This window comes from Capra hircus, chromosome 9 (genome assembly GCF_001704415.2).
Source record: "Capra hircus breed San Clemente chromosome 9, ASM170441v1, whole genome shotgun sequence".
Classification (NCBI taxonomy): Eukaryota; Metazoa; Chordata; class Mammalia; order Artiodactyla; family Bovidae; genus Capra; species Capra hircus.
In genome coordinates, this window is record NC_030816.1 from 2,077,162 (window position 1) to 2,104,919 (window position 27,758).

The 27,758-nt window shown below is 39.3% G+C and overlaps 1 protein-coding gene across 1 annotated transcript in view; it reads right to left on the bottom strand.

Moving 5' to 3' along the window:
* TMEM30A (transmembrane protein 30A) overlaps positions 1–27,758 on the bottom strand; it is a 40,959-nt gene that overhangs the window by 7,433 nt on the left and 5,768 nt on the right. Inside the window, exons 2-4 of the mRNA XM_018052872.1 lie at positions 9,588–9,695; positions 7,334–7,441; positions 633–720 (exon numbers count right to left, since the gene is read on the bottom strand). Coding sequence (XP_017908361.1) covers positions 633–720; positions 7,334–7,441; positions 9,588–9,695 — 304 coding nt within the window. The remainder of the gene's footprint in view (positions 1–632; positions 721–7,333; positions 7,442–9,587; positions 9,696–27,758) is intronic.

A 27,758-nucleotide genomic window follows, 5' to 3' on the forward strand; every position in this document is an offset into this window, starting at 1 on the left:
TCACTGGCTATACTGCTACAGACCCCTTGAAATTATGGCTTGTCCAAATGAATATGTTTTATAAGGATATAATATACATCAGACAAAGATTTTATATAAAAAATTAGTATATAAAATATCTCACTAAGAACTTTATATACTGAACATCACTTACATGCTGAAATGATAATATTTGGGGCATACTGAGTTTAATAAAATATTACTAAAGTTAATTTACCTTGTTTTTTATTGTTTTTAATGTGACTATCAGAAAACTTAAAATTATATACATGTCTCTCATTTATGGTTCATATTATATTCATATCAGACAGTGCTGTAGCCCCTTTTTAATGGTATAAATATTCAAAGTTGGTTTATCATATATGAAACCAGAAGTTAGCAGAACGTCTCTACTTCTTTCTTCTCAGAGATATAAATTCATTCTTAAAATATAAGAATTCACAAAAGAAAGTCATAAAACATTCCAATATCCCACTGCATAACTAATATTATATATTTATCTTAAAGTTGTTGAATTTTACAATTTCATGTTCCCGTTCAGTTGCTAAGTCCATTCTTATTTCTGTAAGATTATACAAATATTCCTAACTATAGTATACTATATATAATCTTTGTTTATCTCTATATCATACCATTAAACATGCTGTTGGCTATAGCCCCACAAGGAGCAATTGGTTTGTCTTCATTTCTTCGATAAGGCTCACACTCCTTACTGGGATTCTGATATTCAAAAGGAAAGAAGAGAGAAATTATTATCCAGGCCTCTGAGAGGACTATCAGTTAGCCTTAATTACTGATTAAAAATTCAATGCCTACACATTTCTTATTTGCAATGCATATAGAGTGTCTACCCTATAGACAGATTATAAATAATACCACATTTAACTACGCAAAATATATTCCTTAACATTACTGCTTTATAATCTTTGCATATATTTTGTCACACAGATACATGTCAAAATGAAATTTTAAAACATCTTCATACCAACACAGAAATAATAACTACAAACAGTTTTCAACCCAAGAAAAATTAAGAAGCCATCTATTGTCAATCCAGCTATAACGTAATGAAGGGAATCTTAAACTGGAAGTAAGACTGGAGCTTCTAGTTCCAGCTAATGTACTTAGTTGTGTAACTTCAGGCATGTCCCTCGATTTATCTGGGCCTGACTTACAAAAAAGAACATGTTCAACTAGATAATTTCAAATTCTGTAATTTGGAGTTAAATCCCCAAATTAAATCCTGAGGAAAGAAGGAAGGGAGAGCAGGGAAGAGGGCTGGCTGACTGGAGAGAAGGAAAAGAAGTCCCAGAATATAGCAGTCTCCTCTAAACTGTGCACCCAGGCCAAAGACAGCAAGCATGTCGACAAGGCAAACGGCAACTCACCTGTCCTCCAGGTTCAGCTTTGATTCAGTCCCCACCGAAGATCTCACGGAAAGATGTGAGTTGTAGAGCTAATCTAGAGATTCTACCAAGTCTACCGTGAGGTATATGTCTGAGTTATTCTGCGATTCCAAGGCCACATTAGGCCATGTCTCAAAACACATAAACCAAGATAGTCTCAGTTTGAAATTAACTAGAACCTAGCATCCTAGGGCTATTTCATTATCACCAATGTTGTCTTATATCTACACTCTCATTGGAAAAAGAACTACAGGAGTGAAAAAGACAGGAGAAGGTTAAAGAAATGTGGCAGAAATCTCATAAAGTCTCTTTAATATTTGACTTCTCAGCTTTTCGGTCCCTGTGCCATCTACATTCATAAAGTTATTATTCTAAGGCTATGAAGATAAACAACATATAATTAGCCTATTATTATTTGATTGGTTTGATTAAAAGTGTGATTTCAAGAAAAAAAGGTAAATAAACTCTCAGTGTGACATATATATATATTGTAACCACTAAACTCCTGGGGGGCAGGGAGGGAGTGGAATAGCAACTTCATTTAGAAAACCAGCAGAGAGGAGATGGTGGACTTGAGTCCTGAAGAACCGTCTTCTAGCTACTAAGTTAGTTACTGAAGTTTTAAAAGAAAGGAAAATATTCACTACCTAGTCATCAGGTACTGAACTAAGCAGTGTTACATACTTTGTAGTAACTGGCTTAGAAAAACCATTTAATGAGTACCTAACATGTACCACGTACCATGAAAGGTGCTAGAAAGGGAAAAATGGAAGAAAAAAAAGTCTCTGCTTCTCAGCAACTCACAATGTAACAAGGGAAACAAACCCAAACACAACCAACTATAATATGAAATGAGAGCCATGACAAAAGTGTCTATATTTATTCCATATATGTTTAGTAAACGCCTCTCGTGTGTTAGGCACTGTAGAGGTACTTGGTACATGGTGATTAAAGAAAGTCGTGCTCCCTGCTCTCATGGGCTTGCAGTGTGGTTGGGAAGACAGAAGATAAGTAAAGAAATGATACGGGAAGTCCTTCTCATCAAAGTTAAGATCTGAAGAAAGCAGGAGACAGCCACGTGAAGAACACGCAGAAGAGAGCCTGAAGCAGAGAGGACAGCACACGCCATTTAGAAAGAACCTGGTATCTCTGAGAAAGTCAAGGGGGAATGTAGTTAAGAGTATGGGCAATAAAGAAAGCGGTAAGACTGGAGAGTCGTGCACAGCTCAGACCATCCTGAGTAAAAACACCACTGAAAGATTTTAGGCAGAGAAATGGTATTTATGTTTTTTTAAAGATTACTCTAGCAGTTACGCAGAACTGCTGGAACGGCCTGGAAAGGAAGAGAGAGTGGATGATATGGGGAGACCGCGTTAAGTAAAGTATGAAATGACGTATGAACACAGTATGAATGAAGTACACAAGAAAGAAGTTAGTTTGCATCCAGAGACACTAAACAGCAGGCCTGAAACGAGAGGACCTCCAGGGAAAGAGTAAAAACCACAATCTAGACAAATGAAATGTAAATGTCAAAACGGGCCGATTACGTGTGTCACCAGGCATAGTTATGGAATAGTATATATGGCCAGGGCAGCCAAGCCAAAGGGACATTAAGGATAGACTATAAAACCAAAGAAGCTGGAGTAGTAGGCTGACATGAGATTGTGGAGGGCCTTACACATGATGTTAAGTAACTTCCACTTCAATCTGTTTATTCTGAACATCTTTAAAATTTCTGAAAGCCATCTGGTCTTAAGTCACATATTTTGGTCTAGTCCGGGGATCCATAAATGACAGCCTGCAAACCAAATTCAGCCCAAGACCTGTTTTTGTAAATAAAGTTTTATTGGAACACAGCTACACCCATTCACTTAAGTATTGTCTATGGCTGCCTTCATTCTAAAATGTTTACTATTGGCTCTTTACAGAAAATCCTAAGTTTAGTTGAAAAACTTTGCTTGAAGTTTGGAAGAAAAGAATCTCAGCTTCTTTTGCCCTCTGTGAAGAGTGTTATCTACATAAAAGAACTGTAAATCAACCACCACTTCTGGGTCTTTCAACACACACCCAATCAACAAATTCTGAGTACCTGGTGTGTCTCACGGAACATCACCTTCTCTGGACTTGTGGATCTCACAACATAAACCCCCACATGGACTGCAAACTGGAATCTTTAATAGACTTATTATTTCTTAAGATCCCAAACATCAAGAAAGAGCAATAAAACTGGGAAGGATAACCAAGGGCAATTATACATTTACCAGGACCATTCTGGTCCCAATATGGTTCTAAACTGCATTCTAAGAGAGTCACTGTTTTTAAGAAATCCTTAAATTACCGTGGGACTCCTAAGGCTTGCTGCACTGACAGCAACAGTATAAAATACTTGAGCACCAACCACTACTATGGAAGCTGAACAACAGTCAGGAACCTAAGATCCAGGTTGCCAAACCCGGCTGAGCATCAGAAGGGGAGCTTGTAAAAAATAGACATTTTACAGCTCCAACCCTGTAGACGTAGACATGAAAGACTTAGGAGAATTCTGGACCCTCTATTTTCAAAAAGCTCCTCAGACAGTTTTCAGTAACCCACCCTTTGGATTTTAGTACTTAGGTGTCCCACAGGGTGAAAAACAAAGAGCATACATGTCTGATTTTAAAACATAATCTCAGAAATCAAAAGTAGTTTATTTACATACCCCTACCCAGTATAATAATAATGAATAAACCCAACAGAACAAATTATATTCCCAGAACGTAGCTACATTCATCAAAATTCCATTACAGACTGACTGTCGCTTTTGTTGTATAGTCGCTAAGTCATGTCCAACTCTTTACAACCCTGTGGACTGTAGCCCACCATGCTCTTTGAAGTCCAAAATGCGGTTCTTGGGTGCAATCTCAGAAACGACAGAATGATCTGTTTGTTTCCAAGGCAAATCAGTCAATATCACAGTAATCCAAGTCTATGCCCCAAACAGTAATGCTGAAGAAGCTAAAGTTGAATGGTTCTATGAAGACCTACAAGACCTTCCAGAACTAACACCCAAAAAAGATGTCCTTTTCATTACAGGGGACTGGAATGCAAAAGTAGGAAGTCAAGAAACACCTGGAGTAACAGGCAAATTTGGCTTTGGAGTACAATATGAAGCAGGGAAAAGGCTAACAGAGTTCTGCCATGAGAACACACTGGTCATAGCAAACACCCTCTTCCAACAACACAAGAGGAGACTCTACACACGGACATCACCAGATGGTCAATACCGATATCAGACTGATTATACTCTTTGTAGCCAAAGATGGAGACGCTCTATACAGTCAGCAAAAATAAGACCCGGAGCTGACTGTGGCTCAGATCATGAACTCCTTATTGCCAAATTCAGACTTAAATTGAAGAAAGTAGAGAAAACCACTAGACCATTCAGGTATGACCTGAATCCCTTATGATTATACAGTGGAAGTGACAACTAGATTCAAGGGATTAGATCTGATAGACAGAGTGCCTGAAGAACTATGGATGGAGGTTCGTGACATTGTACAGGAGGCAGGGATCAAGACCATCCCCAAGAAAAAGAAATGCAAAAAGGCAAAATAGTTGTCTTAAAAGGCCTTACAAATAGCTGAGAAAATAAGAGAAGCTAAAGGCAAAGGAGAAAAGGAAAGATATACCCATCTGATTGCAGAGTTCAAAAGAATAGCAAGGAGAGATAAGAAAGCTTTCTTCAGTGAACAATGCAAAGAAATAGAGGAAAACAATAGAATGGGAAAGACTAGAGATATCTTCGAGAAAATTAGAGATACCAAGGACATTTCATGCAAAGATGGGCTCAATAAAGGACAGAAATGGTCTGGACCTAACAGAAGCAGAAGATATTAAGAAGAGGTGGCAAGAATACACAGAAGAACTGTACAAAAAAGAGCTTCACAACCCAGACAATCACGATGGTGTGATCACTCACCTAGAGCCAGACATCCTGGAATGAGAAGTTAAGTGGGCCTTAGGAAGCATCACTACGAACAAAGCTAGTGGAAGTGATGGAATTCCAGTTGAGCTATTTCAAATCCTAAAAAACGATGTTGTGAAAGTGCTGCACTCAATATGCCAGCAAATTTGGAAAACTCAGCAGTGGCCACAGGACTGGAAAAGGTCACTCTTCATTTCAATCCCAAAGAAAGGCAATGCAAAAGAATGCTCAAACTACCGCACAATTGCACTCATCTCACATGCTAGTAAAGTAATGCTCAAAATTCTCCAAGGCAGGCTTCAACAGTACATAAACTGAATTTCCAGATGTTTAAGCTGGATTCAGAAAAGGCAGAGGAACCAGAGCTCAAATTGCCAGCATCCACTGGATCATTGAAAAGGCATGAGAGTTCCAGAAAAATATCTACTTCTGCTTTATTGACTAAGCCAAAGTCTTTGACTGTGTGGATCACAATAAACTGTCAAAAAATTCTTAAATAGATGGGAATACCAGACCACCTTACCTGCCTCCTGAGAAATCTGTATGCAGGTCAAGAAGCAACAGTTAGAACTGGACATGGAACAATGGACTGGTTCCAAATCAGGAAAGTAGTACATCAAGGCTGTATACTGTCAACCTGCTTATTTAACTTACATGTGGAGTATATCATGTGATACGCTGGACTGGACAAAGCACAAGCTGGGATCAAGATGCCAGGAGAAATATCAATAACCTCAGACACGCAGATGACATCACTCTTAAGGCACAAAGTGAAGAAGAACTAAAGAGCCTCTTGATGAAAGTGAAAGACGAGAGTAAAAAAGTTGGCTTAAAGCTCAACATTCAGAAACCTAAGATCATGGCATCCGGTCCCATCAGTTTATGCGAAATAGATAGGGAAACAATGGAAACAGTGACAGACTTTATCTTTGGGGCTCCAAAATCACTGCAGATGGTGACTGCAGCCATGAAATTAAAAGATGCTTACTCCTTGGAAGGAAACCTATGACCAACCTAGACAGCATATTAAAAAGGAGAGACATTACTTCGCCAACAAAGGTCCGTCTAGTCAAAGTTATGGTTTTTCCAGTGGTCATGTATGGATGTGAGAGTTGGACCATAAAGAAAGCTGAGTGCAGAAAAATTGATGCTTTTGAACTGCAGTGTTGGAGAAGGCTCTTGAGAGTCCCTTGAACTTCAAGGAGATCAAACCAGTCAATCCTAAAGGAAATCAGTCCTGAGTATTCATTGAAAGGGCTGATTCTGAAGCTGAAACTCCAATACTTTGGCCACCTGATGGGAAAAACTGACTCACTAGAAAAGACCCTGATGCCGGGAAAGAGTGAGGGCAGGAGGAGATGGGGACGACAGAGGAGAGGTGGTTGGATGGCATCACCGATTCAATGGCCATGAGTCTGAGCAAGCTCCGGGAGTTGGTGATGGACAGGGAAGCCTGATGTGTTACAGTCCATTGGGTTGCAAAGAGTCGGACACGACTGAACAACTGAACTAAACTGAAGGCTCTTCTACCCTTGGGATTTCCCAGGCAAGAATACTCAAGTGGGTTGCCGTTTCCTTCTCAAAGAGATCTTCCCAACCCAGGATGTGGAACCCGTGTCTCCTGCATTAGCAGGCAGGTTCTTTATAGCTGAGGCCAGGGAGTTAACAAAGCAAAAATCCCAATTATATTATGAGAAACAAGCAGGAAGTAACGTGTCCTCTGGCCTCAAGAAATCATTAATCTCTTAATCATTAACCTGTGCAAATTCCAGAGAAAAAAATTTAAAGTAAAACCCTCAGTGAACAAATGAAAAATGACAAGCAATATTTTAATTTAACATTTTAATATCTATCATTTCTTACTGAAATGAGAACTGACAGATCCCACTGAAATGAGACAACACAATTAGCACATGTTCTTAGTTATTAAAGCACCAGTTCCATGTTCTGTCACTTTACTTACAAGCAAAGCACTAGGATCTCCGTTTAGTTGACCATCATCTCGAGATTTTACATAGCGACGATGGTTTTGATAGAAATTAGACAGTCCGTAATACATAAACACATTGCCCTAGAGAAAGGGAAAAAATGTTCATATAAAACTATTAAGTACAAAGTTTCATGCATACATAAAAACTATGTAATTTGGACTAGTTCAGAACATTGATAACTTAAAACAGGTACCGGGGTGAATTCCGCCAGAACTGGAAATAAAGTTAAAGAAAGCATGCTCCAAAAAATCCAAGAGTAAACTTTGAAATACCCTGAAAGACCTCAAAGATATCTATTTACATTAAAACAAACAAATAAAAAAGCTCTCATGAAATCTATTAGCCTACTTTGATCTACTTTCAATTTTAAATTGCAAAGTAATTATCTTCCAATTAAAATCTATAAATAACTTTTAAAAAATTTTTCTGTAATTCAGATTGGTCTTTATCCAACTAGCATCAACTTTCCAATGATATAATTGTCAAGCTTTCATTTATTGCTCAAAATAAATGCTGAACTTGAATTGGGACATAGTAAATTCTTCAACAGGATATTATGTAATATTAATAATGAACGAATTTATAATTAGTAAAGATAACAGAAGTCATTTTATAATAATCAAGCAAAATACTTTAATGTATGCAGTGGAGTCAACTTGGAAAAATCCTAGGAAAGAAGAGTAACCTATATACACTATAATTATTTAGAAGATGCCATGTAGTCATCTTAAATGACTAAGATTTTTGGAGATGGCAAAAACATTAGCTATTTTCTCCTTTCTCATTGCTACCTCTACAATCTGTAATCTATCCTTGATTAAAAGGAATTCAGAAAAGAAAAAGGATTTCAATAATATTTTGCTTTATCTGATTTGCTGTTTTCAAATACACAATCATTTATTCAAGGCTTGATTTTTGAATGTCAAGTATGCAAATTTTTTCAGTCTATATAAAGAAACCATTTACGTAGAAACCTTTTATTTATTTGTTCATTTATTTTGTTGGCTGATTTCTGTTCTCTGAAAAGGTTTTAGTCCAATTCAAATTTGGGCTTGTGAAAGAACACAGAACCCACAAAAAAAATGAATCTGAGGACAATCACCTTCACGGAAGAAAAGTTCTGAAACCCTAAGTGTTTCCGAATGGGAGAGGAAACTAATAGAGCTTCCAAATCATTATAAGTCTTATCCATGTCTTTCATTCTGCCTGTTTTGACAAAAGCAGAACTTAATGCATCTTTATAGTTTGTCCATCACATTAAAAAAAAAATCAAACTTTTCTGATGTTTTACATTTATGCTATTTCTGCTAAAACAAAATAATTAAATTCCTGTCTTCTCCCTAATTTATTTTTATAATTTTTAAAAAGGGAGCTTTATTGTCCATTATCTCAGTGCAAGAGCATCCATAACCACTAGATGGCAACCATCTACCAGGGACTTCAAAAGTCATCAGTACTTTTAAAAAAATCTAAAGCATAGCTACAAAAGTTCAAAAAATTGGCCTGTATTAAAGTAGTTTTGCTCCCTGAAGAATAAAACAGTACATTTTAAAAGTTCAATTTCCAGGTAAAGGAGAGCATAAATTGGTCTAGCCATGACTACTCTGAATCTGTGTGTCCTTCACCATCTGGCTCAGTTTCCAAGAATGACAGCTAAGTGTGAATGCAAAAAGCACGCAGACCACGCACGTGCACGCACACACACGCACACACACGCACACACACACGCGCGCACACATATTGCATACTTTGTGGAGAGTTTTCTAACTGCTCGTCAGTAAGGTTTTACTAAGTGTTTGCACTTATATTAAAGGTTAAAGCATCAGATCTGATTAAAAATGATGCAATTAAACGTGTGAATTAGTATTTATTTTCTAAAGTAAAAACTGTTGGTATTAAAAGTAGTCAACACAGTTTGAGCAATAATTTTTTAAATACAAACATATGTAGATAGAATCTTGATACAAAAGTGATTTGTACAGTTATAAAATTTTCCAGAAATAGGTTTCAAATTTTGCTTATAAAGTACTAATTAGAATAAACTATTAATGCATTTAATTATCAGACAGCATAATTCGCTAACTAAACAAAATAATCTTCCTCAAAAGTGTACTGACTCTCAATAAATTAAAGCGACATCTCAACAAGAAAATAACTAGTAAAAAATAACTAATATCAGTATTTTTTAAAGCATGGGTTTTCCAAGACATTACTTAGAATACAGACCTCAAATGACTGGTCCAGTGTGAAGTTAATGGTACAAATACAAGGTGTAACATTCGGAGACAAACATTTATAGCAGGGACTGGAAGGATCTGTTCCGGTATAATCAATCTGCAAGAGAAAAACATAACTAAGTATATTTCCTTGGAGAAAGTGAATACACTCTGAAATAATCTGCTATCAGATAGAAAAATGAGTCTGAGAGAGCAACCACAGGCCAGGAAAAAATATTTCTATAAGGTCATCTATTAGACAGTGTGAGCCTGTAAAAACTGGAAAGGATCCTATGTAATCCTACTGGCTCATCTCTCCTTTTTCACAAAGAAACACATTTATGCACAAAATCATAAATATAAAATTCAAACTGTATGATGTATTAACTTTTAAATAGCTATAAAGTCTAAACAACTTTTCTGTCATCTCAGCTTTCCATGGCATAGCTTCAAATTAAATAAAGCAAACAAAATACTATCAGGTTTCTCAAGGGCTACCATTTTTAAAACCTGGTGTTGGATAATTAAGAATCTGTTTTATCTCTGTCTTGGGTTCCTGGTAGGAGCCTCTAAATCCTTTAAAATTTCCCTGCTGATTAGAGTCTGTTTTTGATAAGCCCCTTAATTCACATGAGTTTGTGCTAAGACAATGGGACAGGCAGGGGGTCAGTCATCAGAAAGACCAGATGTGACTTGGGACTTTGGCCCAGTTCAAACTCTGCAAAGACGGAGAAGGCTGGAGGTTTAGTTGAATCATGTCTTAGTCGCTCAGTCGTGTCAACTCTTTGCAATCCTATGGACTGTAGCCCACCAGACTCCTTTGTCCATGGAATTCTCCGGCAAGAATTGGAGTGGGTTGCCATTCCCTTCTCCAGAGGATCTTCCTGACCCAGGAATCGAACCCGGGTTTCCTGCACTGCAGGCAGATTCTTTACCAACTGAACCACCAGTGTTTAATCAATCCTGTCTTCATCATACTGCTACAGCTGCTAAGTAGTAGACACACACTTCAGTCGTGTCTGACTGTGTGCGACCCCATAGATGGCAGCCCACCAGGCTCCCCCGTCCCTGGGACTCTCCCAGCAAGAGTACTGGAGTGGATTGCCATTTCCTTTTTCCAATGCATGAAAGTGAAAAGTGAAAGTGAAGTCTCTCAGTCGTGTCCGACCCTCAGTGACCCCGTGGACTGCAGCCCACAAGGCTCCTCCATCCATGGGATTTTCCAGGCAAGAGTACTGGAGTGAGTTGCCACCGCCTTCTCCTGGAATCCCAATAAAAACACTGGCCACCAAAGCGCAGGTGAGTTTTGAGTTGGTTAGCCCATCCACAAGCCCTGATTCTGAGGGAAGAGGAGTGCACGAAGCTCTACATTCAGGACCTCACCAAATGTCTCTTTGTTTAGCTGATCCTGATTAATACAATTTTAAATAAAAGTGTAAGTCTAGCACTTCCCTGAGTTCTGAGTCGTCCCAGCATCTTGGGAAACCTGAGAGAAGTTACAGTAACCTCCCACATTTATAAGCAGTTGGTGAGAAGTTCAGGTGGCCTGGAGACGTCTGAACTTGCACCTGGCCTGTGAAGTGAGGGCGGTCTGGGGGAGGTCTCGGAACTCCCTTATTTGTAGCCAGTTGGCCGTAAGTATGGGTTGCCCTGGAGCCTGACTTGCAGCTGGTGCCTGAGTGGCACTCAGATGTATTGCTGGAGACCAAGCCCTTACACCTGTGGACTCTGACACAAACTCAGGTGGTTAGTGTCACAACTGAATTGCAATACACCAGCAGATGTCAGAAGACCTGACCTAACAGCTAAAATGAGAAAAGTTTTTTCCATTACATGAATTTTTTAAACTAGATTTTATTTTCTAGAGTGGTTTGAAGTTCACAGCAAAACTGAATGCAAACTACAGAGTTCCCATATACTCCCTGGACCTACACAGACACAATCTCTCTGATTATCAATATCCCTCACCAGAGAAACGTACTTGTTACAAATGATGACCCTGTAATGTTACATCATCACCCAAAGGCAATGGTTCACCTTAAGACTCACTCCTCGTGTTGCACATTCCATGGGTTTTGACAAGTGTGTAATGACATAAATACACCATCACAGTATCATACTGAATAGTTTCATACCTTAAAAACTCTCTGCACTCTACCTATTCATTCTTCCCTTACCCCTAACCCCTGACAACCATAGATCTTTTTACTGTCTCCATGGTTTTGCCTCTTCCAGAATGGCACATAATTTGAAATCATATAGCATGTAGCCTTTTTGGATTTATCTCGGTCACTTAGTAATATGCATTTAAGATTTCTGTCTTTCCATGGCTTGATAGCACATTTCTTTTTAGCATCAAAGATTATTCCATTTTCTTGGTGTACCACAGAGGACATCTTGGTTGTTTCCAAGTTTGAGCAATTACAAGTAAAACTGCTATAAACATCCATGTGCAGGTTTTCATGTGGATGTAAATTTTCAGCCTATTTACATAAATAACAAGCAGTAAAAATGCTGGATTGAGTTATAAGAGTATGTTTAGTTTTGTAAGAGACTGCCAAACTGTCTTCCAAAATGGCTGTACCATTTTGCACTCCCACCAGCAATAAATGACTTCCTTTTGCTCCACATCCTCACCAGCATGTGATGCTGTTGATGTTTTGGGTTTTCACCATTTTAACAGGTGTGCAGTGGAACCTCGTTTTTTAATTTGCAGTTCCCTAATGATGATGTCAAGCATCTTTCACATGTTTGTTTACTTGCCATCTGTAAATTATGGGCTAAATGTTTGGATCCGCCAAAATTCATATGTTGAAGCCCTAATTTCCAATATAACTTGGAGGTGGGAACCCTGGATTTGGTTTAGATGAGATGATGAAGGTAGGGCCGCCACAATGGAACAAGAATCCTTCTGAGATGGAAAAAGCAGAGCGGAGCGCTCGCCCGTGCACACTGCATGCACGCTCCCTCTCTCTCTCTCCCTCTCCCCCCCCCTCCTCCCCCCCCCCCCTCCCCCTCTCCTCCTCTCTCTCTCCCCATCCTCTCTCCTCTCTCCCCCCCTCTCCCCTCTCCCCCCCTCTCTCCCTCTCTCTCCTCCCCTCCCTCTCTCTCCCTCTCTCTCCCCCCCCTCCCCCCTCCCCTCTCTCTCTCCTCCCTCCCCTCCCTCTCTCCCTCTCTCTCTCCCCCCCTCTCCCCCCTCCCTCTCCTCTCTCTCTCCCCCCCTCCCCTCTCTCTCTCCCCCCCCTCTCCCCCCCCTTCCCTCTCTCTCTCCCTCTTTGTCTCCCCCCCTCTCTCCCTCTCTCCCCCTCCTCTCTCTCCCCCCCTCTCTCTCTGCTATGGGAGGATAAAGTGAGAAGGCACCCATCTACAAGTCAGGAGGCGGGTCTTTCTTCACTCTCTTCAGGGTGAAGAATCTGAAGGAACTGAACTTGCCAGCACCTTGGTCAGACTTCCAATCCTCCAAGACAGTATGAAATAAATGTCTGTTATTTAAGCTATCTGGTCTATACAGTTTTTAAAATAGCAGTTTACGCTAAGACAGACTTTAGCACTGAGAAGTGAGGTGTTGCTTCGGCAAATATTCAAAAAGACAGAAGTAGCTTTGGAAGTGGGAAATGGGTATAGGCTGGAGATTTGAGATGCATGCTAGAAATATAAACATTAAAGGTGATTCTGGTGAGATCTTAGAAAGAAATGAGGAGAGTTAAAAAGAAAGCTTCCATCTCCTTAGAGAGCTAATAAATAAACATGATCAGAATACTGGTAGAAACATGGATGGTAAAAGACAGCTTTGGTGAAGTCTTAGAAATGGACATTATTGGACATTGGAAAAATGGTGATCCTTGTCAATAAAGCGGCAGAGAATATGACTAAACTGTGATCCAGTGTTTTGTGGAATGTAGCACTTGTGGAAGGATGAAGCTGGATATTTAGATTTCTAAGCAGTGTTCAAAGAGTGGCTTGGTTCCACCTGACTGCTTATTAATAGTAAGACGGGAGAGGAGAAAATGGACTAAGAAAAAATGTTAAACAAAAAGGGACCAGATCTTAAACTTAAGATCTGGAAAAATTCTCAAACCTATCCATACCACAAAAAATCAGAAAGCATGCTCTGAAAAGAATACTAAGGGCACAACTAAGGGTAATACTAAGCTGAACAACCACTCAGTAAAGAGACGAGTGAGCATGCGAACCATGGACCTAGTCAGCCATTCCAGCAGAAACACTGCCGTGTGAACTCAAGGGGAGAGAGAAGGAGCAGAAGGCAGGCAAGCCGAGGAACTGCTCAGAGCCTACAGGACTGGCCCACGGAGCCATTCTCTACATAATGTGCTACGGATTCTCCAAAAGAAGAGAAGAGTGATCCCTGAGATGACTTCTGAGACCATCAGGGCTACATCCTCATTTCGTACTGGAGGAGGAGTTCAACAGACCGGCTGGCAGCAACCCAGAGCCTTGAAGCAGGACTTCTACCCCAGTGGGTCTCGAAGGTAGAGTGTTAAACCAAACAGGTTTAACAAGCCTTAAGAGGCTTCTCAAGCCTTAAGATCTGATGATATTTGTCTTGCTAAGTTTTGTAGATCTGCTTGGAACTCATCACCCTTTTCATTTTTTTTTCCCCCCTTTCAAATTTGAGTGTCTGTATGTCTGTTACTTCATGGTATTTGGAAGCACATCTGGTTCCACAGGTTCACAGCTGGAGAGAAATTTTGCCTCAGGATGAATCATACTGTGAGTCTCACCTATCTGCTTAAAATGATATTTAGATGACTTTAAAGGTGATGCTGGAAACAGAAGAGATTTTGGGGGCTGATTACATGGAATAAAACTATTGTGCATGAGCACAAGGGTGGAATGTATGAAATGAATGTGTCTCTTCAAAATTCACATGTTGAGGCCTTTGGGAAATAATCAGGGTTAGATGAGGTCAGGATGGTGAGGTCCCCATGATGAGATTAACACCTCTAATAAAAAGAGGAAAAGAAATCAGAGCTCCTTCTCTCTCTGCTGTGGTGAGGGCAGCAGGAAAGTGGCCACCTGCAAACCAGGAGGGTCCGCACCAAGAACCAAACCTATCAGCACCATGACCTTAAACATCCCTACCTCAAGGACTGTGAGAAATGAGTACCTGCTATTTAAGTCACCTTGTTTACAACACGTCATTGTAGCAGTCTAAGCTTATTAGGATATTGCATATCTTCTTTGGCGAGGTACCTGTTCAGGTCTTTTGCCTATTTTTAATAGTTTTTCACTTGCTTATAGCTGAGTATTAAGAGTCCCTTGTATATTTTGGTAACAGCCCTTTATCAGATATGCCTTTTAACAACTTTTTTCTCTCAGACTGGGATCTGTCTTATCACTCTTGTGATAAGTAAGAATTTTATCATTAACAACTCTAATTACCTTTACCTTAATAAAGTAAGGAAAAAAAAAAAAGCCAACTGACCTTTATTTTTGAAACTGAACACGTAAACTTTCTATGTGGATATTTCTTTTCATAATTGAAAAAAAAGGTTAAAATCTGTATATAGAAAATAAAGCTTTAAATTACAACATCTAGGGAAACCTCCTACATTACTGATGGGAATTTAAATTAGTACAATCACTATGGAAAACAGTATGGAGGTTCCTTAAAAAACTAAAACTAGAACTACCTTTTGATCCAGCAATTCCACTCATGGGGATATATCAAGAAAAAATATAATTCAAAAAGATGCAAACATCCCAATGTTCATAGTACTATTCACAATAGCCAAGACACAGAAGCAACCTATGTGTCTACTGACAAAGGGATGGGTAAAGAAGATGTGCTACATAAATGCAATGGAATATTACCCAGCCATAAAAAAGAAGGCAATAATGTCATCTGCAACAACACGGAGGGACCCAGAGATTATCATACTAAGTGAAGTGAGGCAGAGAGAGACAAATATTATACAATAATATTTACATGTGGACTCTAATTTTTAAAATGATAAAAGTAAACTTATTTACAAAACAGAAACAGACTCACAGATTTCAAAAACAAACTTATGGTTACCAAAGGGGAAACGCTGGAGGAGGGAGGTGCAGGGATAAATTAGGAGCTTGGGATTAACACAGACACACTACTATACACAACAAAACAGATAACCAAAAAGGACCTACTGTATAGCAGAGGAAACTCTACTCAATATTCTATAATAACCCATATGGGTAAAGAATGTGAAAAAGAATTAATATATGTGTTGGACTTCCCTAGTGGCTTAGACGGTAAAGCTTCTGGCTGCAATGCAGGAGACCCGGGTTCAGTCCCTGGGTTGGGAAGATCCCCTGGAGAAGGGAACGGCAGCCCACTCCAGTATTCTTGCCTGGAAAATCCCATGGACCACGGAGCCTGGTAGGCTACCTTCCATGGGGTCGCAAAGAGTTGGACACAACTGAGCAACTTCACTTACACACCTGAAACATACTGTAAATCAACTATACTCCAACAGAAGTTTTTAAAAAATTAAACAATTACACCTAACTGCTTTCCAAAAATCATAAAACTGCTTAATAAAACTTCATTTTGTCAAATCCTGATACAACCTATTGAAATGTTCTCCATCAAAGCCTACTTACTAACGAAACTTTGTTTAGAGAAAATTTTCATTCACTACAAATATCTAAGAGAGGCTTGGCATGTAATTAAAACAAGTTAATAAACACAAGTCTCCTAAATGAAGACAGGCAAAGCATATATAATTTTTCACTAAACTTGAGGGGTCACAGCTTTCTACCTAGGGCTTATTCATATAAAATATTCCACTTAAAAGTCAAATTTTATGATGTTGACAAGATGAGAGAAAAGATGAGACCGTTTAGAAAAATATATTTTAAATCTATATTAAAATATATTAAAATTTTTTCAGTTTTTTGTTTAAAAATCTCTACACATCTTCTCTCTCTTTTAAGTCTAATTTAGGATAAAAAAAAGTTGCCAGCTGGGCCTATTACCACATATGGTTTGCCTTTGAACAGAAACCTCTTAAACCACTCTCTTTCAAATTGGTGTCTAAGGCAAAGGGGGAAAGAAAGATGATCAGTTGTGATTAAACAAAGATATATTCTTTATTTAATTGAACAAAAACAATAGGATGGAATATGAAATCTAATAAATTACACTACTACAGTATATTAAAACAAGTATTTTTAAACCAAGTATTGCTTAATATTAAATTATACTCCTACAAAATCAAAGGATAGCTATAACATTTTCATCATAATCTTTTAATTATACTTTTTTAAATATACAAGGAAATTGCATGTCTTTGATTCCAGGAAATTCTGAAAGTAAAAAAAATGATCATTAACACTTTAAACCTTTCTATCTGCAACACATGACATGAAGTGCAAGGCAGATGCAAAAGTAATATTTTATGTAGTTTACACAGTCCTTTCTATTAAACGTGTATTTCATCTGATCCTCACCAAAATCCTAAAAGTATTATCCTCATTTTACATAAAGAGAACACATTCAAAAAAAAAAAAAAAAAGGAGAGAACACATTCAGAAACTTGCCCAAGGATACGCAAATAGCAAGAGCTGGTGCTATGCTAGACACAAGAATTTTTGACTCGAAGTCCAGTGTTCCTTCTACTAAACTGCTTCTTCACAAAAACATTTCCCTTGGCCCTCCAGAAGACTACTTCATCAAAGGTTAACACACAGGGAAAATAAGTATAATATTACGTGCTAAACTGAACAGCAGAGGACAGTAAGTACCAGACGGACTAGTACTTTCAAAGAAAAGAGGATCTGAAATGAGCCATTAAAAGGAAAAAAAGATGGAGAAGAGGGCCATATGGAGAAGCATGAAGCCAGGACCCACAGGTACATTTAAGGACAATGAGCATGAACAGCAGAGAAGGCAATGGCACTCCACTCCAGTACTCTTGCCTGGAGAATCCCATGGACAGAGGAGCCTGGTAGGCTGCAGTCCATGGGGTCGCGAACAGTGGGATAGGACAGAGCAACTTCACTTTCAGTTTTCACTTTCACCCATTGGAGATGGAAATGGCAATCCACTCCAGTGTTCTTGCCTGGAGAATCCCAGGGACGGGGGAGCCTGGTGGGCTGCCGTCTATGGGGTCACACAGAGTCGGACACGACTGAAGCGACTTAGCAGCAGCAGCAGAGCATGAACAGTTTGGGTTTGTGGAGCATTTTCACATTGGAAGGAAATGAGACAATGCTGAAAGGTAAACTGGATCCATAAGAACATGCTTTGTTTTATAGGCTGCTAAGTCGCTTCAGTTGTGTCCGACCCTGTGTGACCCATAGATGGCAGCCCACCAGGCTCCCCCGTCCCTGGGATTCTCCAGGCAAGAATACTAAAGTGGGTTGCCATTTCCTTCTCCAATGGGTGAAAGTGAAAAGTGAAAGTGAAGTCTCTCAGTCATGTCTGACTCTTAGCGACCCCATGGACTGCAGCCCACCAGGCTCCTCCATCCACTGGAGTGGGGTACCATTGCCTTCTCCATAGTTTTATAGGCTACTGTTTATCAAATGTATATACTAAGTGCCTGACATTAAGTACTTAACACACATCAACTCATTAAAATGTATAATAGTTTCCTGCAAAGTTAATTTTTATTTTCCTTATTTTAACCTAGGAACCTGACATTTAGGAAGGTTTAGTAATTTTCCCAGTATCACCCACCAAGAATTTAAACCCAGCTCTGACTTTGTCTAAAATCTATGTTCTTAGCTCCATCTTATGTCCTCTTACACAAGGAATATACCATCGTTTCTGATGCACAAACTCAGAGCCTCCAGATTATATGAACAAAGAAAAGTATCTGTGATTTATTTTTGTTGCTAATCAGGTTGCCCAGCACCCAAACACACTCCCAAGCACTGGGGAATTCTCCATGTTGAGAGTTTCGGAGGCAGGCAGGGCTCAATCTTCCACTTCAGAAGCCCAGACAGCAACTGAGTCCTTCCGCATCCTAACCCCAGGAGCCAAGCAAAAAGCGTAAGATTTGGATCAAGCCTGATACAGACTAGAGCACTGAATCTCCACAAAATCAGAGTTGAGTGGGTGTCATCAGAGCAGCAGCTGAAGCAGCAGTCTAACAGACAGCTAAACAGCGGCTGTGGCATCTGAGCCACTATTTCTGCTTCCAAACTTCCCCTGCTTTCCTCTCGTCTCCAAACCTGATCCTCCAGACCTCCCACCTATTCAGTGTGAGACCTACCCAATCTCCCTCCAATAAATCCTCTCCCCCATCAGGTACCCACAGTTGGTTACTGTTGCTGGCAACAAAGCCTCGGAAAGCTAAGTAATCCTGAGTGTTCAAAATGTCCTGCAGGAAATAAGTAAGTGGAGAGAGAGGAGGCTAACATAATCAAATACCCGTGTGATAACAGATTTTAAAAAAGGAGTCTAAGAAATATGACTTTCATTTCTTCCTGAATGTGCTGTCAGGAAAGCATCACTTTATTAACTTAATATTTACTTGAATGTCTGTGTTTTCCAGGCAGGAGGGACTCACCCCAATATCTAACCACATGCAGCTTACAGTGACAAAACACGCGTCACTGAAACGGAATGGGTGCTTTGGTAAAAGAAATACAGGTCCCATGGAAACTCATACCTAATCCAGTGTCCAGCAATTTCTCCATGAGGACTGATGAGTGGATGTTACCTACAAGGAGACAGTACCAAGAGCGACAATCTCTAACTGAGGGCTTAACACATGAACAAAGCCAAGATACATGAATTTGGAACATAAAGTTCTGCATTAAAAATGTGAGAATCAATTAGGAGTTCACCAGTTAAAGCATCTAATTTTTCTACAGTGTCCATTTACCAAACGGTTGACAATCAGTAGTAAGGAAAATTTAGGTCTCAGAAAACAGAAAAATGAAACTGGATTACAGAGTCGAAGCTAAAGGGGTAGCTTCTGTAACTAGAGTCACTATAAGCGAGAGCAGTGTGGCTTTGTAGTCCAGGGGACAAAATGTAGAGAGAGCCAGCCCAGAACTCTTAGAAAGGGCGGTGTCAGAAGCTTCAGGAGACAGCACCCTCACACCGACACAGCTGCACACACGAGATGCTGCAACTCCAGCAACAAAAACGAAGCTGGCTCAGTTCCCGTCAGGCAGGGCAGACAGAGCTGGGGGACAGGGAGGTCACGACGCTAACCTTGCCCTAGGTGCCTCCAGCAGACGCCTCAGATTTGCGAGTCAACCAGTGCCGCTGGTGTGACACCACAGAAGCCGACTTCCCCCTTTGTTATGAAGGGATCCCCCACAGAAAGAGAAGGCTGAGCAGGCAGAGCAGTGGACCATGTTCTCGCCTCAGAGGAAGTACTGCGACTTACACTGCTTCTAACTCAAGGCTCAAGAATGAGGGACAGCACTGAGCTCTCCACACATGTTTTTATGACTATAGACGAGGCCATCTGTATAACCCAGGCCCCAGTAAGAAAGAAGGTGGGTAAGGACTGCGAAGAGTGAGGAGAGGGGGGAAAGGGGGCACAAGAAGAAAGCAGGATATTCTGGGACACTGAACATTTTTAAAAGCATATAAAATAAAAAGCTTCCTTTTTATTCAATAGGTAATACCTCAAGAAGAAAAACTCCCTTCAAAAACGCTCATCAGATAAAGGAGGTGGAGGAAAGACATCACATCGACGTGTGGACAGGGAATGCTGCCCCCCAATCCTGGTTCTATAAGCACCAAGCAATTAGCCATGGCATCTGCCCACCAATAGTGTGCCCTGAGGAAATTCAGCATGGAGGAAAAACAGGAAGCATTCTGTGCTTGAGATACTGGCCTGAGACAGTCAAGATGCCCATCTAAGGAATAATTTCAATGAGTCCAGACTCTCGCATCTTCCCATACCCAGAAAAGCACTAAAATCATTAACTTTCAGTGTCAGTCTCTTCTCAGGGATTTAGTCGGGGACTAAACTCTGTATATCCTGGCTCCTTCCGGACCTCTTGGGGACAGCACATCAGAGCTGAGAGGCTGTCTCCTGGGCTCAATACTCAGGAAGACCTGCAAACAAAACTTAACTCACAACTTTAAGGTTGATGGTTTTTTTTCAGTCGACACATACTCAAATTATTTAAAGTCAATTAAAAGTTAACAGTTGAATTATTTTTTTAATTCACTCTATTTTATTTTTGAAAATTAGTTTTTTAAAAAATCAAAAGCTTAGTTTGACACTGATAGTTACAGAACAAGTTTAACCCTTCATATCCTAATAAAATTCTATGAGTCGCATGAAATCTGCTGCATGTTTCTGTAGGTTAAAGAATCTGAGTGGGAACTACAGAAAAGGTGTTTACTTCTAATTCAATCAGAAAGTCAATCTCACATGTGGAAATGATAACCAAATTAAGTAATATGTCATGCAAACCATCAAAACAATAAAAAAATTTTAAAACTAGCTATTATTTCCCAAATGTCTATTCAGTGCCAGAACTATTTTAATCTTTCTCAGAGGAAACTGATATTCGAGGTTACATGACTGCCTAGAACCAATAAGCTAATATATGACTATTATTAGTTTTTGAGGGCTAGTGAAGCAAATTACTGCAAACTAGGTGTCTTAGAACAGGAGAAATTTCTTCTCTCACAGTTCTGGAGGCCCTAAGTCTGAACTTGAGGTGCCGGCAGGGCTATTCTCCCTGAGACCCTGGGGAGAAACGGTCCTTGCCTCCTGCCTGCTTCTGGCAACGGCCAGCATTCCTCGGTTTGCAGCTGCATCACGCCACCTCCACATCTGCTGCTACGTAATTCTCCCCGTGTCTTCTCTTCACATCATCTTCACTCTATGCCTGTCTTTTCTTACAGGGACACCGGACAGACATACTGAACAGGAGCCCACCAGAATAACCTCATCTTGATTTCATTTGCAAAGACTCGATTTCCAAATAAAGTCACATTCAGGTACTTGGACTTAAGGTTTCAACGAGTCTTTCACAGGGACACAATTCAATCTGTAACAGTGATATAATCATATCTGTCTAACTCCAAAATTGCCGTTCTTTATATAAGATTGGCCTGCTCCTACTGTACAATCATTTGGAAACATGGAAGTCAATTTAAAAGACATTATGTTTTAAAAATAAAATTGGCACCATTCGTGAATATGCTGATGTTTTAAACAGTACCAGCAAATCTTCATAGTTTTTGTCTAAAATACAGATTCAAAACAACAACTTGGTTATGGTAAGGTGGATGTCATTTCAGGAACACCTTAACTTTCAGAGTTTGAAATAGAATTCTGTTATACTAAGTTGTCACACACAAAGTTTTTACATCTGGCATTTAATGCATTTTTACAAACAAAAAAGCATATTCCAACATGAGGTTTAGTTTACCCCTTAAAACTCTTACTAAACTATCAAGTTATAAAAACTGCCTAGGACAAAACTGGTGAAAATGGCTTTGCTAATCATGCTTCAATCTATACAAGAGGGTAGATAAAAGGAACAGATAAGCAATCAGTATGAGTAAACTAGGGCTTCTATTTAAAGGAAATACAGGTCTTTTCTACATAAAGCTTTGTTTTATACAGTCATATAACTGATATTCAAACATTAGTGGCTTTTATCTTTGTCTCCAGTGCTACTTTCTGACAATAACCTTGTGCGGCCTCATATCATATTTCATACATTATAAGGTACACATTATACACTTATTTCCACCCTCAAGTCCCATTTTCATATTCCTAGATGTATTCCTTTGGTTGAATTTCTTCTTTCTCACTTGAAACTCTTACCATCTCCACGGTATTTCAAATCCATGGTGAGCTCTTAAAAATTAAGCCAGATATTTGTGACTTGTTAATTTGGGGGGTTACACTTCACTAAAAATTTCAGTTAAAAAAACAGTCATGGTTCATTGACTCCCATAACCTCACACCCAACAGTGGTCTTCTGATGCCTATAAATGGTACCACCATTGTCCCAAGCATCCAAACTCAAAATTTTGGCATCATCTTTGGAATTTATTCATTCATTTATTTAAACATTTTAGATCTCTATTAGATTCCAGGAACTATCTCTATTAGATGCCAGGATGATAATATATAATGGAAAAATACATCGTTCATGCCACAGAGAACTTACATAATAGTGGGATAGAAAGTTATGTTAATTAGTAATTTAAAGATATAATTCAATAATGCTATGCCAGGTTATAAGCTGGTCCTTATGAAACCGGAGAGAAGCATCCATTTATTCAGTATATCAGGTGGGACAGGAATGAAATTTGAAAACTGTGGTAGAACAAGAAAGGAAGGCTATTTCAGGTTGATCTAGCAACATGCCACATTTCATAAACTGCAACAGTTATGACTAGAGCAAAGGGCAGGGGACTGGTAGGAGATGAGGCCAGAGAAACAGTAGCTTATCATGAAGAAAATTACATTTCACGTTAAGGGTTTTGAACATTATCCTGAATGCTAGAGGCAGACATAGAAGAAATGTTAAGCGAGAGATGAAATATTCAGACCAGTCTTTTAAATATTCAGACTAGCCTGCACGCTTCTGGCAGTAACGTGCAGAAAGATTGAAGAAAATGCCAACTAGAAAAATAAAATAAAATGCTATTACAATAACCCAGCAATACATGAAAATCATAAAGAAAAAGGCGGTAGAAATAAAGGGAAAAAGTGTTTCAAAAAATACAGAGAAAGTAAAATCTACAGAAGTTAGTGGCTAGAGATAAGATGATAACAAGACTTTCGGGGTTTCTGGCTTGAAACCCATGTGGATGGTGACTCCATTCATTGCACGAGAGCTGCTTTTCATGTTATTAACTCAGAGGTCAGCTTCCAGTTTTCCGCTCATGTGAACTAGTAGCAGCAGCCCTGGGCGTAGCTATCACGTGCTCTACCTTGAAACTGGTTTCCAGACCACCACATTTCCCTTGCTTTTCTCCGGTCTCACTAGCTGTTCCTTTTCTACCTCCTTTGCTAGCTCCTCCTCATCTCCCCGACCTCTGTAATCACTGGAGTGACTCATGGCTCTCTTTGGATGCTCTTCCTTTTTCACCTCTTTTAACTTCATTCTATCTCATGTCTCTGTGTATCATCTACACTGATGAAACCTCAAAATACTTGACCCCAGTTCTCAACCTTCTCCCTGTTCAGTTGTCTACTCATTATTTCCAATTTGGATGTTTAAAAGGCATCTCACTGTAACGAGTAAAAACCAGAACTCTTTATTCAGCTTCTAACCTCCGAACCCCTGCTATCACACCGCAACTGTTTTTACGGTCTTCCCCATCTTGATAAATTGAAGCCACGTCCCCCTAAAACTGTGTTCCCTGAGTTTATGACTAATCAATCTCTCTATCCAAAACTTATCCCTTTCTTGTCCCCTCTGACCTCAAGCCTGTGCTAGCTGAACGCTAATCAACCAGAGTCAGATGACTAAAATCACAGTGGTTGTTGATAACATCACTGCTGTACTAAAACTGCTCTTATAGACATCGTCATTAACACACAAACTCAGGCTGTTTCTCCGGGACAAGATGAGCTCACAGATGCCTGAGCCATGGACCACGTAAACCAGAGACATCCTGACCCTCAAAACTGCAAATAAAGAAACATCACAAGATGACCATTAATCTCGGCCTCTGTGTTCTTTTCCTTAAGAAACGCCCCAACTCACAGACCAGGTTGGGGTGGCTTGTCCCCCACTCCCCTCCGTGGCACTCTACAAGTAAAACCCTACATTTTGCTGCAAATACTTGCTGTCAGTTTCTGCAACCTGGCATACAAACCCATGCTTGGTTACAAAATCACAATCCCATCATTCCAATGCAGACCAAAATACCTTCAAGTTAGATTTGACTCTACAATTTATCTCACACCCTACACACCCACCAGAGAAGGCGACGGCACCCCACTCCAGTACTCTTGCCTCGAAAATCCCATGGATGGAGGAGCCTGGTGGGCTGCAGTCCATGGGGTTGCTAAGAGTCAGACATGACTGAGCGACTTCACTTTCACTTTTCACTTTCATGCATTGGAGAAGGAAATGGCAACCCACTCCAGTGTTCTTGCCTGGAGAATCCCAGGGACAGGGGAGCCTGGTGGGCTGCTATCTATGGAGTCGCACAGAGTCGGACACGACTGAAGCGGCTTAGCAGCAGCAGCAGCTACACACCCACTACATGAGAAAATTCTTTTAGCTCTACTTTCATAATACATCCTAAATCTAACTGCTCTTCACTGTAATCATTCTACAGTGGACGCCATCATCTTTTATCATCAAATACCTAGTCTATCCACCACCTAGCATCAGCTTATTTTCCCTCACTCCAACTTTTTACACCTTTTGACTTCCTGCTACTACAATTTTGCTCATCTAAATCTGCTTTCTTGGAATGCATCCAACCTCCTCTTTAGAAGTGCTATTTATTCTTCAAGTTCCAGCTCAAAGCCCACCTGAAAGTTTTCCACGGTTACTGGAGACGTGTAATCTTGTCTTTCTCTGGACCTCTAGGGCATATTCTATCTGTGCCACTCATCCAGCAATGCTTGCAGTTCCTTTTACGTGTATGCTTCATCTCCTCCGAAAGACTTCGTGAGGTTTCTAAGGAGGGCTCACTACTTGGAAGGAAAAAAAAAGGAGGCCCTGTCCACAAGCTTTTTTCTGGGTATACTATACCCAGAGCAGCACTTTACTTATAGAAAATGCTCAATGCTGATTAAAACTCTTGATAAATTTAACTCAGTCTATGAGTTTTTACCATCAAAACCCCACTATATCCTTCATAAACTAAAATTCAAGGGCAGCCTGGCCTAACATCCAAACTGTAATAAAATCCACTGGGTACAAAAACAAGGTTTGTGAATATGGGAGTGCATGTATCTCTTCAAGATACTGATTTCAGTTCCTTTAAAACATACCTAGTGGGAGTGCTTCACTCTCACTTTCATGCACTGGAGAAGGAACCCACTCCAGCGTTCTTGCCTGGAGAATCCCAGGGACAGCAGAGCCTGGTGGGCTGCCGTCTATGGGGTCGCACAGTCGGACACGACTGAAGTGACTTAGCAGCAGCAGCAGCAGCAGCGGGAGTGCTAGATCTTATGGTAGTTCTGTATTTTCATTTTTGAGCACCTAACATAATCTTATCCCTAATAGCTATACCAATTTACATTCCATAAGAGCTCCTTGTCCTCTACATCCTCACAAACACTTGTTATCACTTGTCTTTTTAATATGTGAGTTACTATAGGAAGTGATGGACACGTTAATTAGCTTTATTATGGTGAGCATTTCACAATGCATATCAATGTATATGTATCAATATATATAACTATATAAATATAAAATTTATATAATCTATACAATTTTTGTCAATTGCAACCTCAATAAAATTAGGGAAGAAACAGCTTATACTTAAGATAATAATTCATAACTTACCCTAGAAAGAAAGATGCTACCAGGTAGGAAAGGAACTATAGTTCCCTTATTTTAAAAATTAATGCCTATTAAATGTCAAAAGCATAGAAGGCACAGGGCAGAACAACAAGCGGGAGACCTGCCTGGCAGCTTAAATTCAAAACACAAAGAACCAGAGGCAAAGCAACAGATGGAGATGACTAGTTTAAGCGTTATCATGTTTCTCAGCTCTGTTTCTGCTACCACTATAATTGTTCTCCTAAATCAAACTGACAATTCTCAGTAATTGTTAAACTGCATTCCATTCTTAAGAAAGCTGACTGGACTTCATGCAGTGGGAAAGGAGGACTTTGAAGGACATGCCATTTGTACCCTGTATAAGGGCTGGAGAACTTCCATTTTCAAATGTAAATCTGACTTAAAAGGAAATCAATATAAGACTTAAACAGATCACTCAACAAAATGCTGAGTAATAAGGTAAACCATATTAAGTATTAATTAGATTAAATTTAAAAACAACATTTTAAGTACCCCTTGAACTAATGATTTCATACTAAAGAATTCATCTTTAAAAGATAAAAATTAAAAAATAAGAGATAAATAAAAGAGAATTACTTGTCCTTTCTAGAGGCTCTAATGAAGACAAAAGGTAACTAAAGTAAAAACTTCAAAAGCAATTTTGTTTAGTTGCTTAAACTTCATCTGTGAAAAGACATGAATAATAATATTACCTGTACCAAGATCAATGGTAAATTCAACTAAGGTATTCTACATTTATTTGTACAAAGAATGCAGAATACAAGCAATTATCAGTGATCACTACACCTACCTTGAAAGATTATTGAGGATTAGAATGTATAAAATAAACACTGCTATTTTTATAACAAATGCTAAATTTGGCAGTATGTTTCTTTAAAACTCCAAGTCAAGGACAGGAAATTCTTTTCTATAAGGGGTCAGAAAGTAAATATTTTATGCTTTGCAAACTAAGAGGCAGGTTTGAGGATATTATATAGGTTCTTATATAACAGATTTTAATTGATGGAATTAAAAATATAATAACAAATGTGTACAATTTTTTGGTGACACAGGTCTACAAGTAAGAATAAAATTATTTTGGGGAGATAACATTTCATATTATTGGAGTTCAAGGTTACTATCCTCTAGCATCAAACTCAATTGCAAATGTCCATCTGTAAAACCACTCTCAGTTCCTGGGCTTCACAAAAGTGGTTTCACTAGCCATATTTACTTTTTTTATATATAGATTTATTTATTTTAATTGAAAGCTAATTACTTTACAATATTGTATTGGTTTTGCCATACATCAACATGAATCCACCACAGGTGTACAAGTGTTCCCCATCCTGAACTCCCCCTCCACCTCCCTCCCCATACCATGGCCCTAAGTACTAAAGTTACAAGAGAAATAACACGAATGCTAAAAATCTCTTCATTTCCAAGAGTCAACTTCTAACCAACTGCAATTCATTTAACTACTAAAATCTTTACACTTCTCAACATGAACTACCTAAATTTTAACAATCATGCCTACAAAGCAACTTATTCTTCTTTGACTCTTAGCTATGGGCTAAGTATAAACGAAGAATACCAAATACAGAAGATCCTTTTGAAATCCTTAAATCTAAGAACCTAAGTTGTTGTTTAGTCGCTAAGTCGTGTCCAGCTCTTTTGTGACCTTGTGGATGGTAGCCTGCCAGACTCCTCTGTCCATGGGATTTCCCGGGGAAGAATACTGGAATGGGTTCCCATTTCCTTCTCC